At 34.9% G+C, this 16519-nt stretch overlaps 1 protein-coding gene across 1 annotated transcript in view; it reads right to left on the bottom strand.

Moving 5' to 3' along the window:
- SRFBP1 (serum response factor binding protein 1) overlaps positions 1-16519 on the bottom strand; it is a 68063-nt gene that overhangs the window by 4496 nt on the left and 47048 nt on the right. Inside the window, exons 4-6 of the mRNA XM_047083798.1 lie at positions 13557-13628; positions 3164-3245; positions 1664-2372 (exon numbers count right to left, since the gene is read on the bottom strand). Coding sequence (XP_046939754.1) covers positions 1664-2372; positions 3164-3245; positions 13557-13628 — 863 coding nt within the window. The remainder of the gene's footprint in view (positions 1-1663; positions 2373-3163; positions 3246-13556; positions 13629-16519) is intronic.

Genomic DNA, 16519 nt, shown 5'->3' with positions numbered 1-16519 from the left:
ATAAATAACTTTACAAAGATAAAATAAACTAGGGATAAAACTCAAAGGACTATCGCACTCCCTCATCCCCCCAACAATCGATAAAAAAATGATAACCCTCCCCCCCCCAAGTTTTAGCTGTATCAAAGTTTGATTTTACAATCAGTATTTACAACCAATATTACAACAGAAACGTGTGAATTTCCTTCTCACCCCACTTCCTTACAGGGACTTCTGGTCATAAAATATCCTATCTTGGTTACATATGTACTGTCTCCACTCTTGAAGACCATCCAGACAAAAAATTTCGAAAGTCTTCATAAAGCAGGAAAGAGTCACATGTAACAAAAATTAAGATTTACATTTTGTGAGAGATGGAAGGGATAACGGTATGTTATTCTCAAGTGAGAAAAGAAATGGAGCCTTGTGAGGCAGGTTTGGGACACATAAAAACGATTTTAATTAATTTTAAGGTTCCAAATATGGTTGTGTGTCTTTCTACACTTACTTCCCTGGAAAATGTTAACATCACAAGTTTCTGTTCTATTAAAAATTATCCTTGACTTTACAAAAACAATTTTCTGAAGAAAATAGCTGTTACTGAAGAAATAAGCTAACCGTGTGAAGCTATCTCCTACCAGATTAGAATTACAAATGAAATTAAACTTACTGACTTATCACAGGAGAGCTGTGGAAAGTGGTGGTGAATAGCAGGGACAGAGGCAGCAACATCACCAAATACACAGGAGTCCGGAGAAGCTCAGTGAGAGCAAGCATTTCATAAGAAAAAGACTGATGTTTAAAATAATGATGGCTCTGGGTTGTCAAAAACATAGCCCACCATTCTTTTTTTTTTTTTTTTTTTTTTAATGTTTGTTTATTTTTGAGACAGAGACAGAGCGTGAACAGGGGAGGGGCAGAGAGAGAGGGAGACACAGAATCGGAAACAGCCTCCAGGCTCTGAGCTGTCAGCCCAGAGCCCGACACGGGGCTCGACCCACAAACTGTGAGATCATGTCCTGAGCCGAAGTCGGATGCTTAACCGACTGAGCCACCCAGGCGCCCCAAAGGCCACTGTTCTTTTCAGAAAGTTCTATTTAAAGGGTAAGATATGTGAGATGTTTTCAAAAGGTTTTCATCAAAAGCAAATTCAAAGTTTGAAGACTTTGGTCATCTAAGGGATAAACTTAAATTAGCTGGACAAATTACCTGGCTACAGGATAAATGTGGCACTGCCATTTAGGTATTTTAAAAAATTTTTATTTTAAGATGTCCCCTTTTCTTTTAAAGTTTATTTATTTATTTTGATTTATTTATTTTGAGAGAGAGAGGACAAGCAGGGCAGAGAGAGGCAAAGAGACAGAGAATCTCAAGCAGGCTCCAACAGTCAGCACAGAGCCCAACGTGGGGCTTGAACCCAGAACCATGCGTGAGATCATGACCTGAGTTGAAACTGAGTCAGATGCTCAGCCAACTGAGTCACCCAGGCACCCTCCCATATGTGTATTTGTAAATATGATCCAAATATAACATTCAAAAGGGCCAAGTCTAAACAAAGGATGTGTTGTATAAACTACATGTATGTATGGGAGAGATTCTGTCGTAGTTAGGATGTGCAGATATTTCTTATCTTTAAAAAAATTAAGAACTAATAATTATTTTAGGATAGAAAAAACACTCTTACCTTCTGGAGATTTTAGATCCAGATAAAGAATGGAAAAACACTGACTCAAACTTCCTTGATTCTGTACTTGGCGGGTTTTTGTCTTTTCTTATATTCTGATGGGTTTCAAGGAGATCTTCTTCAGGTAACGCTTTTTTGGGGGGGTTTTGTTCCTTAACTGAAGAATGGCAACTACTTTCCTTCTTTCGTGTCCGTCTGACTTTCCCAATGAAGAAGTCATCACCACTGTCACTATCCTCAGACATTGAAGATTGTTTGTAAAACCTTTCTTCTGTGCTATCATCAAAATACTCCTTTTCTTCTTCCTGTAATTCTTCTCCATCACTGTTATCACCAAGGGAGCTATTGGACCCTTTCCTTTTTTTAGTTTTACTTATTGTTTTCATTTTTGGGTCAGCAGGTGTCTTCCGTGGTTCAGACGGAACTACAGAATCCCTTTCAGAAGGCTTTGATGGAGAATCTGGAATGTCTACAGCATTGGGTCCATGTTCCATCTTGGTTATTTTTTCTTTTGAATTTCTTGGTTTCTTTGCCAATATTTTGGCTTCTTTCTCTTTTTGCTCACTGACAATAGTTCCTTCATGCTGTAACTTACTGGCATCATCATTTGAACACAAAGTGTCCTTGGAATGATTTTCTACTGAAGCATTCTTTGATGAGTTAATTTCAACAACATTTTGTCTTGCATCTTTAAAAGCTTTGACAGCAGCTGCAAAAGAAATAGCACATGACTTGTTTCAGCATTAAAACAGATAATAAAACATAACTGTTTCAGTACAGTATTTCTTCAACTATTTGGATATACTTAAGAGGACAATTGCAATTATATATGCAAATATATATATGCAAATATATATGATAGATCTGAACCCACAGAAGAACTCTAGTGACTTTAAAAACCAAACTGAGAAGAAATGCTCAGAGGTATTCAATTTAAAACTCTAAAATTAACCATCCTTTCAGGCCTTGGAATTATGAAAAATAGTGGAAACTTCAGTGAATACAAATAAGAAAAATAAAATGGCCACTTCAATTTCTTTAGCAAAATTGTGTTGATATGGTTGTGGCACATTATAAATTGTGCTTTCAGACATAAAAATAAATATCTTCTAATCTGTGACAACATTTAATTCTTTCAACGCATTTTATAATAATGAAAATTATGTGAGTACGTGGCTACATCAAAAGTAATATTATGAATTACATTAATATTTAGCAAACCAGTTGTATTAAAATTTACCATGAATATATGTTATATATATAAATACATACATATTTATATATTAGAATTTAGGAAAAAATACAGATTTTTCATTAGACATCAGATAACTTCCATATCAGGCACCTTACCACATTTAAAAATATTTGAAGGAGATATTTATAAAAGGTCCTCAAAATGAAAAAAAAAAACCATAGAATAAATAAATCAATAGCCATTTATTCAGAATCATACACCCAAGTGCATTTAGGTACATGGCTTAAAAGTCATTTAATTCATACCTTTTAGCACATCTATTTTTTTCTTCAGAAGAGGATGCACTGCTAGTCTAGCAATTGCTCTTTCAGTTGCAGTAGAATCAGGCTGCAAATTGAAATAATAAACATGGGAATAAAAGCCAGATAGTACTATTAAGAAGTGAGTAAAAGAAAATCTATCGTAATTTTTTTAAAACGAAGAGCTAGGCAACAGGAATTTGTCAGTATTCTCATTAGATAAATCACTTGTATAATCCATGATGAAGAAAAAATAAAGCTCATGGTGACAAAAATAATACCTCCCTGAACAATTAAATCATCTAATCAGGAACACCTCAGTGGCTCAGCTGGTTAAGCAGTAGACTCTTGCTTTTGGCTCAGGTCATGATCTCATGGTCTGTGAGATCGAGCCCAGGGTTAGGCTCTGTGTTGCCAGTGCAGAGCCTGTTTGGGATTCTCTCTCTCTCTGCCCCTCCTCCACTCATACTCTCTTTCTCAAAACAAATAAACTTAAAAAAATTATCATGTCATCCATTAACAAATATTCTTTGTGGTCTTAGTATATTTCCAGAACTGTGGTAGGCATCCTGTGTGATGGGGGGGGGGGGGGAAGCTCCTGCTTTCAAAGAGCTTAAAAAATCTAGTTAAAAATAGACTAAATAAATATGAAAGAACCAAATAATATATTAGTACTAAGCTGGGTGATTCAAAATATTGTAATGTTTGAAATTCCAGTTAACAGAGATATAGAAATTATCTGATGTTAAATATATGTATTTTGAATGTCTCAATATCTCTACTGTACTCTCAGAATGTTCTACCAGTGCTTGGTTGATAGCCAACACTTCATAAACTTGATGATGCCTGAATGGAAGCTGATTATATATAATAGTTAATATATTTATGAATTTAGAAAAACCAATGATTTGGGATAATTTCTTTGAATATCATCTGTAGGCTGACAACTTCCAAATTTCTAACTGCTACTCTCACTTGAGATTGAGGCTCCTGTATGAACCTCCTGCTTGACATATTAAAAGAGAATTCTTTGATATCCTTCCCAAACCTACTTCTTCAGTCTTTCCTATCTTATTATATGTAATTTCAATTTTGCTGGTTGTTCAGAACTAAAACTTTAAGAGTTCTTCTATCACATTTCTCCTTCCTTCAGAGCTCACAATTATTCCTTTAGCAAATCCTATAATTCCAAATGCAAAATAGACTCAGGGCCAGTCACTTCTCACCACTTCTGCTGTTAAGACTTTTGACCAATTCACCAACACCTCTCACCTGCAGCACCAACGAAATATCCTCAAACCTGGTCACCTGCTCCCCTACACCTGATTTTCCATATAGCATCACAGGGAGTTTTTAAAAGGTAACCAGATCATGGTATGTCCTTATCTCTTCTTCTTCAAGCTTTACTGCCTTCTGATGCTTAGGCTATTCCACTATAAGCTCTTCTCTACCTGGAATGGTATACTCCCAAATATATAAATGGCTGATCATCTCCTATTATTCATGTATCTGCTCAAATGTTATCTGAACTAACACAACACTTGCCATAATTCTTTATTTACTTCACATCACTTAGCACCGCATGTCAGTGCAGGTATTTTCCTATCTGTGAGGCAGGGGCTTTGTTTTCCTCATTGCTACAGACATAGTGCTTGGATCGGTAACTGGTAACAGGCTGGATTCGATAAACATCTCATAAAACAAGTGAATACATTTCACTAGTGTGTCACGTAGAGTTGTCAGTCTTAAATGTCTTTATTTTAAATTTACTCTTCATTGTTAATAGACCAATATAAAGCTTTTTTTCCCTTAGTAATACAAACTTATGAGTACATTAGTAAGTGCAAGATGATGGCAGTTTGAAGTCTACCGTGTTTGAAGGACTTATCCAGGCAATGTACAAGAATCAGTTGTATTTCTATGATATAGCTAAAAGGAAAATAAAGAAAACAATCCTATTTACAGTATCATAAAAAATGATAAAATACTTAGGAATAAATACAACAAAGGAAGTGAAAGATCTTTACACTTAAAACTCAATAAGACTTCAATAACAAATCAAAGAGGTTGCAAATCATTGTAAAGTATCTGTAATTATAGATTGGAAAAATTAGTATTGTTAAAATATCCACAGTTCCAAAACTACCTATAAATTCAATGCAATCCCTATAAAAATGCCAATGGCATTTTTCATAGAAATAAAAAAAAATCCTACAATTTGTATGAAACCACAAAAGACCCTGAATAGCCAGAGCAATCTTGAGAAAGAAGAACAAAGCTGGAGGCATTATGCTTCCTAATCTCATACTGTAGTACCAACTTTTAGTAATAAAATAGTATGGTATTAAAATAAAAACAGACCCATAGACTAATGGAATAGAAAGGAGAACCAAGAAATAAACATTTGCATGTGCAGTAAACTGCTATTTGATGAGGGAGTCAAGAATACATGACAGGAGAAAAGACAGTGTTTTAAATAAATGGTATTAGAAAAACTGGATATTCATATGCCAAAGAATGAAACGAGACCCCTATCTTACCACTCACAAAAATTAACTTAAACTGGACTAAGACTGAAATGTGAGAAGTGAAACTGTAAAACTCCTAGAAGAACACGAAGGGAAAAAAATTCCATGACAGTGGTTGTGGCAATAACTTTTTTTGGATGTGATACCAACGGCACAAGCACCAAAAGCAAAAATAAACTAGTGGGGTAAGATCAAACTACAAACTTGCTGCGAAACATAAGAAACAGTCAACCAAGTGAAAAGGCAATCTACAGAATGGGAGAAAATATTTGCAAACCATATCTCAGATGAGGAGCTAAAATCCAAAATATGGAAGGAACTTATACAACTCAACAGCAAATAAAACCAAATAAAAATAAAATCTGATTAAAAAATGGGCAGAGGACTTGAACAGATACTTTTCCAAGTAAGAAATGGCCAACAGGTACATGAGAGGAAGCTCAACATTACTAACCTCTGGGGAAATGCAAATCACCCAAAACCCTGATGAGAGATCATCTCATACCTGTCAGAATGGCTAGTATCAAAAAAGAGCTAACAAGTGTTGGTGAGCATGAGGAGAAAAGGGAATCCTGGCACACTGCTGGTGAGAATGAAACTAGTACAGACACTAGGGAAAACAGAGGAGGCTCCTAAACAAATTAAAAATAGAAGCAAATGAAGTTCAGTTATCTCAGAGAGATGCTGTGTTCACTGAAGTATTATTCATGATAGACAAGACATGGGAACAACCAGGAGTCCACTGATAAATGGAGTGAATAAAAAAAAATGTGGTGTCTATATACATATATATGTAAGTATACACATATATATACACATATATGTAAGTATACACATATATATATACACATATATATACACAACGGAATATTATTTAGCCATGAGAAAGAAGAAAGTTCTTCCATTTGCAACAATGTGGATGAACCTGGTAGGCATTACAATGAGTGAAATAAATCAGACAGAGAAAGACAAATACTGCATAGTAGGACTTGGAATTTAAAAATACCCAAACTCACAGAGACAAGACCAGATTGTTGGTTGCCAGAGACTGGTGTTAGTGGTGCAGGAAAAGTGGTGGAGGGGGAGACTTCGGTCAAAGGGTACAAACCTCCAGTAAAAAGATGAATAACATCTAGAGATCTAATACTCACCAGGTGATTATACATAACTATACTCTATTATATACTTGCAAGTTTCTGAAAGAGTAAATCTTAAATGTTTTCACCACACAAAAAAATTTTAATTATATAAGGTGACAGATGTGTTAATTAATTAACCTTATTATGGTGATCTTTCACAATATATAGGTGTATCAAACCATCAAGTTGTAGAACTTAAACTTACACAATGTTTGCTACATGTCAATTATATCTCAATAAAACTAGAAACAAAAAATAAAAAAAATTACCAAAATATTTAAAGTTACTATATCAGCATCTGTAGGCAAAAAGAAAAGAAATAGTTTCTCAAATTCTCATTCATTTAGCTGGAAATCTATTTAACAATAACACTGTCTTGTAGTTAATGTGACAAACCTACTTTGTGTACTATGATATCTGCAAATATACATTTCAACATGTCCTTATTACTTCTAATTTTTATAAATTGGCAATTTTGATAAGGTCAGCTACTTAACACCACCGCCAAATATCTTAGAGAACAAAGTACTCCTGTTATACTGAAATCTGAAAAAATGTCAAAGCTATTTAAGAATACTTAAACATCAAGAGATAATACAGTGTAGAAATTTCATGAAAATCTTGGTGAGTATGTGAAGGTGCACAAAACATTTCATTTTTCTGGCAAAATGAAATTGAACACTGAGAGGATCAGCCCCGTCATTTTTAGATCTGACACAAAAAGGACTTTGGAGGGGGTTGAAAATGCATTACCAGAATGTTTGATCTGGAAGAGTTTATTACAGAAATGAAAAAACACAACAAACAAACACAAACAAAACAAAACAAAACAAAACAAAACAAAACAAAACAAAAGCAGAGCCAGAGATAGTCAGTGCCCTGTCTAAAGCCATGAAACTAATGGCAAATCAACAGTAGCCAGAATGCAGAAACTCCTAGAAATTTAAGCTTCTTCCCTTTGCCGACCAGCAATCTTTGTAAAAAGAATGCATTGTACAGAACTCCTTAAGGTACATCTAGTCCTTCAAACTTCCTTACATTTAGTGGTCAGTTGTTTTTAATTAATTTAGATCTGTTCTTGATGGTCTGTTACTAATTTGCAAATCTGAGTAGCTTATGATTTGGGGAGTAGAATTCTAACTGGGAAAAAGGGCAAACCGAAAAACTGTTAATGGCATATACATACTTACATGCTTTATCAATACTAAGGATTTCAGTTAGACCAATAAAAAATGTGACACATGTATTTCTTAAAATATGTGATTTTAAAAAAGTCTTAGTTAGGGGCGCCTGGGTGGCGCAGTCGGTTAAGCGTCCGACTTCAGCCAGGTCACGATCTCGCGGTCCCTGAGTTCGAGCCCCGCGTCAGGCTCTGGGCTGATGGCTCGGAGCCTGGAGCCTGTTTCCGATTCTGTGTCTCCCTCTCTCTCTGCCCCTCCCCGTTCATGCTCTGTCTCTCTCTGTCCCAAAAATAAAAATAAACGTTGAAAAAAAAAATATTAAAAAAAAAAAAAGTCTTAGTTAAAAATACCACATTTTATAAGCGAAAACAACCATTTAAATAAACTTTATTTCTCCTAAGGAAACAATGCCAAATTTAACATTTTAAACTTCTTTTGAAGTTTATTCTTAATACAGCAATTTGAATTCATTCAATGCATTTTTTGAATTCAAATTTTAACAAGAGGTAAAGGGAATACAGACCAATGATTTTACCCAATAATTAGACTAAACAGTCCTGACTTGATTTCAAGATTACCCAGCAAGTTGGGAAGAAGCTAAACTCACAGTCCAGTTTCTGAACTCAGTCTAGTATTCTCTATCAGTTTTCTTCTAAAGTATGTGAGATGACTTTTCTCTCATTCTGTGACTCCCCTCCAAGCCCCCTCCAAGCTTTCTGGAAAGGAATCAAACATAATTATGAACAAAGAGGCTTATGAACTGAGTGGGTGCAGATTCGTGGCGCTGGCAGTGCCCTGGGTCTCCGCTGCAAGCCGCCAGGTCTCCATTCTGCTGAGGACACTGGGCGAGGTGTAAGAGCTCACAAGAACAAGCAGGGCAGAAGCTGCCATGAGACCCTTCAAATCCTTTACCTCTCCTTATTTTGTTACTGGTCACCTTTCTGCCTCACTTACGTTTTCCCTCTTTATATTTACTGTTACTTACATTTATATAAACATGCCTCAATATGTGAAAGCACGGACTTACACATTAAGGACACAAACATCCTCTTCCGAGGCTCACAATCTTGCCCTAATTTCAAAGGTTAAGACAATAATGTACAAAATAAGTGAATGTGATAAACCTCCTTGGAGAGATGAAAAATGTTATGGTGGTTTATAGAAGAAATTCAGTCATAGACCTTAAATTTAAATGAACTTATTTATTGTGAAGCTTAAAATGCTAAGTATTCTCTATGAACAGATTTTACACCTGCATGAAAAAAGCCTTCACAATATTAGAGGATGTGTGAAGGAACCACAGCTTTCCTTATTTAACACTGACACAACATTTGCCATGGAAAATTCTCAGGAAACTGTGGTTTTCACACACCTCCAGTTTCTTCCATTTCAAATAAATTACATAAAAAAAGGGAAAACACCTCATCTTTTTATGGAAAAATTTTATTTTGGCATCTGGGTATTTATTATGAACACAAGCATTTGGTGTTCAATTCTGAAAGGAATTTTGAGAATGTACATGTGAATATAAACAACAGTCTAAAAATGAAAAAGCTCTCTTACATGCACTGTTCATTCCTGTGAAATGCTGCCTAGAACAAAGGGACTCTTAATGCAGTGGTAGAAGTAGAATGCTGGTATGTTTCTGACATTAATTAGACTTAATTTCAATTCTAGGTTTTACCTAAAGATATATGAATGTTTGTATTTATTAAAAATATCTAGGGAGGTAATATGAACCAGTCCTTTCAGCTGATTCAGAAGAACTGTGGCAACCTAAGGCTCTGAGTCCACATTTAAGGCAACGGGAGACCTTTCTAGATTTGTTCAGGTTGTATAAAACCTAGGACACCATGTTTCCAAAATATAGTCTGACCGACAGGGGACCCATTCCAGCATTTTCTTCTAAACTTCTGTTTTTTGGGCAGGACCAGGGTTTAGACCTTGGACCTGCCATCTTCTAATGACTGACTATAGGTGTATTTTTGACCTTTCTGGGCCCCTGTGTCTCATTTGTTAAATGGAATTATTATCATCTTCCCAGAGAAAGCTAATGTATAAAAAGCATCTAATGAGTCAGGCAACTAGTAGATGTTAACAGATATTAATTTGCTTCCCCTTATCCTGTAGTTGTTTACTATAACTATCTTTTACTCCCCAGAAGATGACATATTCCTCTAGAAAATACTCTGTGTCTCCTATTCCCTTCCTATATTCCACACTGCCCGGCTGATGGCTTTGCAAGCAACAGATGTTTTTAATTGAGAAGCTCCTGAAATTCTGGCACCAGCTGTCTGGAAATGTCAGAATTATCATCCTTCAACTCTCTAGCTTTAAAATTTCATCATATACATATTAACTGCCTACTTAACCTTTCCACCCCTTTTCTGCATTTCACTATTACGACTACACACACACACACACACACACACACACACACACAAACCCATGTGTGTGCACATATACACACCTGAATGCTTTCCACATGAGATCACTGTTGCAAGATTAACTGAGATAAGACTGTATATGGAAGAACTGTGCAAGTTGTAAGATATTACACACATTAGTTTGCTCTGCTCTGCTCATCAGACAGCCTCAAATGTGCAGAGCTCTATGTAACAGACTTCATTTCTGTGAGGTTATCTTCCACTGAGCAGCTTTTCTATGACACACTGAAGAACAGTCCTCCCTCCACAACACTGCTATCTGCCTCATTTTAAAGAAAATTAGCAAATTTTCATACACAAGAACCAAATCGAGTGGAAGAACATCACAAATGAAATAAAATACTAACAGAACAGGTGAAATCAAATAGCTTGGGAGGAATCTGAAATGGTTTCTTAAGCACAGCAGTCTCCCTTGGCTTTAAATCCCTGCAGGATTCCATCAAGAACTTTGATGAAATAAAACAATTTTTCCTCCCTTCCTCTCTACCTTCCCTTCCTCCCTTCCTTTGTTTGGAGGAAGGTACTAACAGGGCAAAAATATAACCAGGTTTCACTTGACACTTCACAGTGAGATCCTAAACTTTTTATCTGAACTGCTATTAAAAATCTCATGACTACAAATATGGTCCTATGCAAATGATTTTACTTATACAAAGTAACAATGATAAGCTAACATAGACATTTGTTTCCCCATTTTTTGGACAAAAGACATTTCACACAATGGAAAAGCTGAACAAAGGGTTGTATGTAGAAGATACTCTAAAAAACCGATGTGCTTTAAAAAAAATGTTTATTTTTTGAGAAAACGCGCATGTGCACGAGCAGGGGTAGGCAGAGAGAGAGAGAGAGAGAGAGAGAGAGAGAGAGAGAGAGAATCTCAAGCAGGCACCGTGCTGTCAGTGCAGAGCCCGATATGGGGCTTGATCCAGCAAACCATGAGATCATGACCTAGCAGAAATAAAAAATCGGACGCTTAACTTACTGAGCCACCCAGGCACTCCTAAAAAATGTACATGACACATGTACTAATATTAACCTTCCAAAGTGAAAACAATCAGGCTAGGAAGATTTAAAAAAAAAAATACAAACATTGGATTTTTTTATCGTGGGTATTTTCAAATACTGCCAAGTTTTACTGTTAAGAGTTTAAATGGAAACTTATTATTATTAGGATACTACATTGCTTTTTAGTCTCACCGTAAGTGAAACATTAATGAAATACTTCTAGAATTTAAATTTAGCATCCAGAAAGTTCAAAAAATTTATTTCAGTAAAATCTTAAAAGATTATTTTTTTAAACTCTCAAAACAAAAATACATTCTATGATATTTTTACAGTTACCACTATTCTATTTAACATGTATGTCACCATTATGCCTGAGATACAGACCAAACTACAGTTTAAAACCATAATAGGATCATATTTTTTCCTTCTCTTCATGAATAAAATCCTATGAAAAATTACTGTAAAATTATGCTGCTACAAAATAGAGAGGCTGTTGTAAAACCACATTCAAGACTTAAGTGGTTTTTTTTTTTTTGGTTAATGTTGGACAATGACAACAACAACAAACTCTCCCTCCCTTCAAACAAACAAAACTCTTTTATGTTATTACCATCTTAAAATGCTTTAAAATTCAGGGATGCCTGGGTGGCTCAGTCCAGGTCTTGATTTTGGCTTAGGTCATGATCTCATGGTCATGGGATCAAGCCCTGTGTAGTGCTCTGTGCTGAGCATGGAGCCTGCTTGGGATTCCGTCTCCCTCTCTCTCTGTCTCTCTCTCTCTGTCCCTACCCCATCTGTGTGTGCACTCTCTCCCTCTCAAAATAAATAAACAGTTTTTTAAAAAATGCTTTAAAATTTGACATGTCTCATACCAATTGTAGAGAAATCAGTGGGCAAACTGACATTCATAGTTGGAGATTCCAACACGTGTCTCTTGGTACTCAATAAAACAAGTAGGCAGAAAATCAGTAAAGAAAGAAATCACCTGAACAACACCAACAACTAATGTGACCTACCCGACATTTTTAGGACACTGATCCCAAGAGAAAACATATCGTTTTCAAGTGCACAGGAAATATTCACCAAGATAAGCCATGTTCTGAACCATAACACAAATAAAAATCAGAGAAAATGTGCTCATGGATCATAAAGGGAACAGTAATGAAAAGATACCTAGAAGATCCCCTAATTGCTCAGAAACTAAACAATACACTTAGAATTAAACCACAGGTCAAAGATGAAGTTTCAAAGGAAAATTAAGTTCTTTGAAAAATTGAGTTCTTTGAACTCAAAGAAGACGAGAATACAACATACCAAATTTAAGGGTGCAGGTAAAAGAGTGCTTAGAGGTAACTTTATAGCACTACGTGCTTCTGTTACAGAAGAGGAAAGGTCTAAAATCAGGGCCTGAAGTTTCCACATTAAGAAACTAGAAAAAGAGCAAAATGAACACAAATGCACGAAACAAGAAGCAATACGGGTTAGAACAAATGCCAATGAAAGTGAAAATAGAAAAACACAAAAACATCAATTAATCCAAAATCTGTTTTCAGGTTGGAACTCTTATATGTAGACACTACAGAGTGAGTGGAAATGAAAAAGGGGAAACAGGAAGGGAAAGAGAAAGGGGGGGGGAATAGTACGGAGCAGAACTGGTTTGCAGTCCTAACTGTGCCACGTAACAGTAGTCTCCTTGACTCAGCTCACTCCATGCTTTCTGATCTTCCGTTTCCTCATTTGTAAAAACAGGGGTAAAAATAATCTTTCAAAGAGCAGTAAATATGTTGATTAAATAAATTAGTAACAAAAATTACTTGGAAAAAAATAAAAATACTCTTTGTACTCATTAGTAAGAATAAGAGACTAATTGTTGTCTCACATAAATGCCACATTTTAAGTTCAACATACCTTTAAGGACTTTGAAGGTGTGATGTTACAAGCAAAGCTGTATTCATAAATTACCATAAAATATTTTTTTAGTGGCAATACTGGAGCTCAAGTGGGGAAAAATCATCGTACATTAATAGTAACTGGCTGGTTGGTAAGTTTTCAAGGAAAAGGGTGACAAGAAAAAGAAAGTCAACCAATTATAGATATACCTTTTTGCAGATTTTTTCGAAGTTGATATCATCACCGAGAGCAGATTTAGTTACTATATCAGGTTTCAATTCCTATAAAAAAAATAATTTTAGTTATGAGTCTAATTTTAAAGCATCATTCATTACTGATTATTATGAGGTACATTCCTTCCCATGTTTTGCTTTTAAGAAATTTGATATTAAATAAGTTCTTAGTTTTTAGACGAGAATAACTCTTATCATAGTAATAAATTATCATACTCTGAAAAACCACAGAAAAAGGAATTTAAGAGCTAATCCTCCTAAGATAATTACACTCAGATTCCAAGGAAGCCAGAAAATTCAATGTGCCAAGAAATCTCTACCATAATAAAAACTCTTTAACTGAAATAAGATTAAAATAATTCAAAATGTTAATTTAAGATTTCAAGATTCAAAGAAATTACTTATTTCAATGACATTTCAGGACATTGGCATTTATATCATTTTATATCAAAATGTAAATCTTTATAGAGAAATACTTAATTTTAATTATTTATTAAAAAATCTAACCTACACAATACTTTTATATTATGCAAAGAGTTTATTTTAGAAAATTGAAAAACAGAAAAGCAGAGAAGAAATAAGTAAAATTACTAGCACTGTTTATTTACATGGTTACAATTCTATTACACACTCTTGTACATGCTTCTTTAAGAGAATTTAAGTTTGATATACATTTCACTAAGTAACAAAGGGTGACTTTAGACCATACAAAAATGAAGTTTCTCTTAACAGCTATCAAGTTATTCTACTGTGCAGGAAAAAATACAGTGAACATTTGCATATTTTTTTTCATAATATTGTTGAGAAGACAGCTAAATAAAAAATTAGCTAGTTGGTTTTAAAACAACATTGACTGACAGTGAGGTAGACGTGTGTGATATGGTAAAAATTGTGTAGGTACTATTACACGAAAATGATTTAAATTATATTTTAAATAAAAATAGAACCATAGCATTTTGTGAGCTAGCTTTATCATCTAATGACAGGGCCAATGTTTATCCTTTTTTTTTTTTTTCCCATTCTCTTACATCACTGTCCTTATTTGTTTAACCAAACTTTTATTATTGGACATATTTTCTGATTTTTATCTTTTAATAAATAGGAGCAGAATGATATCCTTGTATGTACTGACTTGTGTATCTCCTGAAAAATGTCCACATATTCTATATTAAAGAGCTGTGTAAAACTATGTTTTTGGGAAGAGGAGAATGGAAAAAAAATTAAATATTGATAATTATGATCCAATGTCATAAAGATCAGAAAGCACGGTTTCTGAGAATATTCCTTCTTATTGTATATACACTAATATGACTGCACACTAATATAAATATTTGAAAAATCTATATAAACAGCATAAAAAGAAAAGACTCTTTTAAGTGTGTGTGTGTGTGTGTGTGTGTGTGTGTGTGTGTGTGTATGTATACATAATACGTCTTTAGGAACTGATGAATTAATATGAAAGATTAGCTTCCCCGAGGTAGTTTAAAGTCAGTAAAATTATTTACAGTACAGCTAAAAAAAAAAAAAAAATCCAAATCTTAAGACTTGCCCTGCTTTTGTCAATGGCTGGCTATAAGTACTTTTTTCTACTCTGTAAGTGAAAAAGTCATTCTAAAGAGTGAATCAGTTAAATTTTATTGCAAATATGAACATAATGCTTCCAGAAGGGAATGATGTTGCCTAAATCTCAAACCACCCACATACTCCCTCCTAAAGAATAAATTCAACAAGGACTACAAGAACCATGCCTTCTTCATTATTAGGAGATACAGGATAACGGAAACTTCAAAACATCAAGTTGAGAAACTTAACACCAAATTCAACAGAGCACTCACTGCATCACAATCTTGAGCACACAAAAAGCCAGGGAATACAAGATTAAGAAGACTCTGGGAGAAAAAAAACGTGAGTGAAGGACATACATGAATGACAGACAAAAAGCACCACTAGAAAACAAAAACTACTACAGAGAGTCAAAATGGATACAAGACTGAGACTTGGTAATTCATAGCAATGGCTACAAGGGAGGACTTGAAATCAAGTGGTTCTGAAGGCAGGGGCCTCAAGAAGCAGGCAAAGAATCAGATAAATAGGGGCTTTGTTCCTCCTTTCAGATATAATGATGAAGGTAAAGGAAGAAAGAGAAATTAAGGGCCCTTTGGAGACAAAAGAAAAGACAGGTAAACTAATTCCTCCTTATCAACATTCATTAAAAAAAATGATATATGGTGGATCCAGATGGCTAGGATTTCAAAAAAAATTAAATTCATATAAAATTAAGGAAAGAAGAAAACAGAAAATGTAAATAAAAACACTTTATTTCATAGATTCTCTCCTAAAATTATGAAACAAACAAAAACTGTAAACACCCTCCAAACTGTATTAGGTAGTCTCAAACAAGCATTTGGATTTATACAAAAAATATGCAAAATTAGAAATTAAGACACTAAGAACAGAAACAGGTAGAACAAAGAAATACATGAACAGCTGATAAAGTTTAGGAAATAAAATGAAAGAAAAGGAAAATAAAACATCTCAGAGATGGAGAACAGATTCAAAGAAAAATTCAATAAAGCATCTTGAAGAAAATCAACTGGGGCAGTTAGGTGGTGCAGCTGGTTGAGCGTCATCCAACCCTTGATTTCAGCTCAGGTCATAATCTCACAGTTTCAATGAGTTCGGGCCTGATGCTGGCTGTGAGCTGATAGCATAGTGCCTGCTTCCCCCCTCCCTCTGCGCTTTCCCTGCTTGCATGCTCTCTCTCTCTGTCAAAATAAATAAATAAACTTAAAAACAAAAACAAAAACAAAAACCTGGGAGGCTCAGTTGGTTGAGTGCCCGACTTCAACTCAAGTCGTGATCTCACAGTTCGTAAGTTCAAGGCCTTCATCGGGCTTTCTGCTGTCTGTGCACAGCTCCCTTCGGAGCCTCTGCCCCCT

The sequence above is a fragment of the Lynx rufus genome, unplaced genomic scaffold, assembly GCF_022079265.1.
Source record: "Lynx rufus isolate CCGP_SWC_20201006 ecotype Redwood Valley unplaced genomic scaffold, mLynRuf1.p SCAF_1, whole genome shotgun sequence".
Taxonomy (NCBI): domain Eukaryota; kingdom Metazoa; phylum Chordata; class Mammalia; order Carnivora; family Felidae; genus Lynx; species Lynx rufus.
Note: the sequence above shows the minus strand (reverse complement) of the source record. Positions and strands in the feature narration are given on the sequence as shown.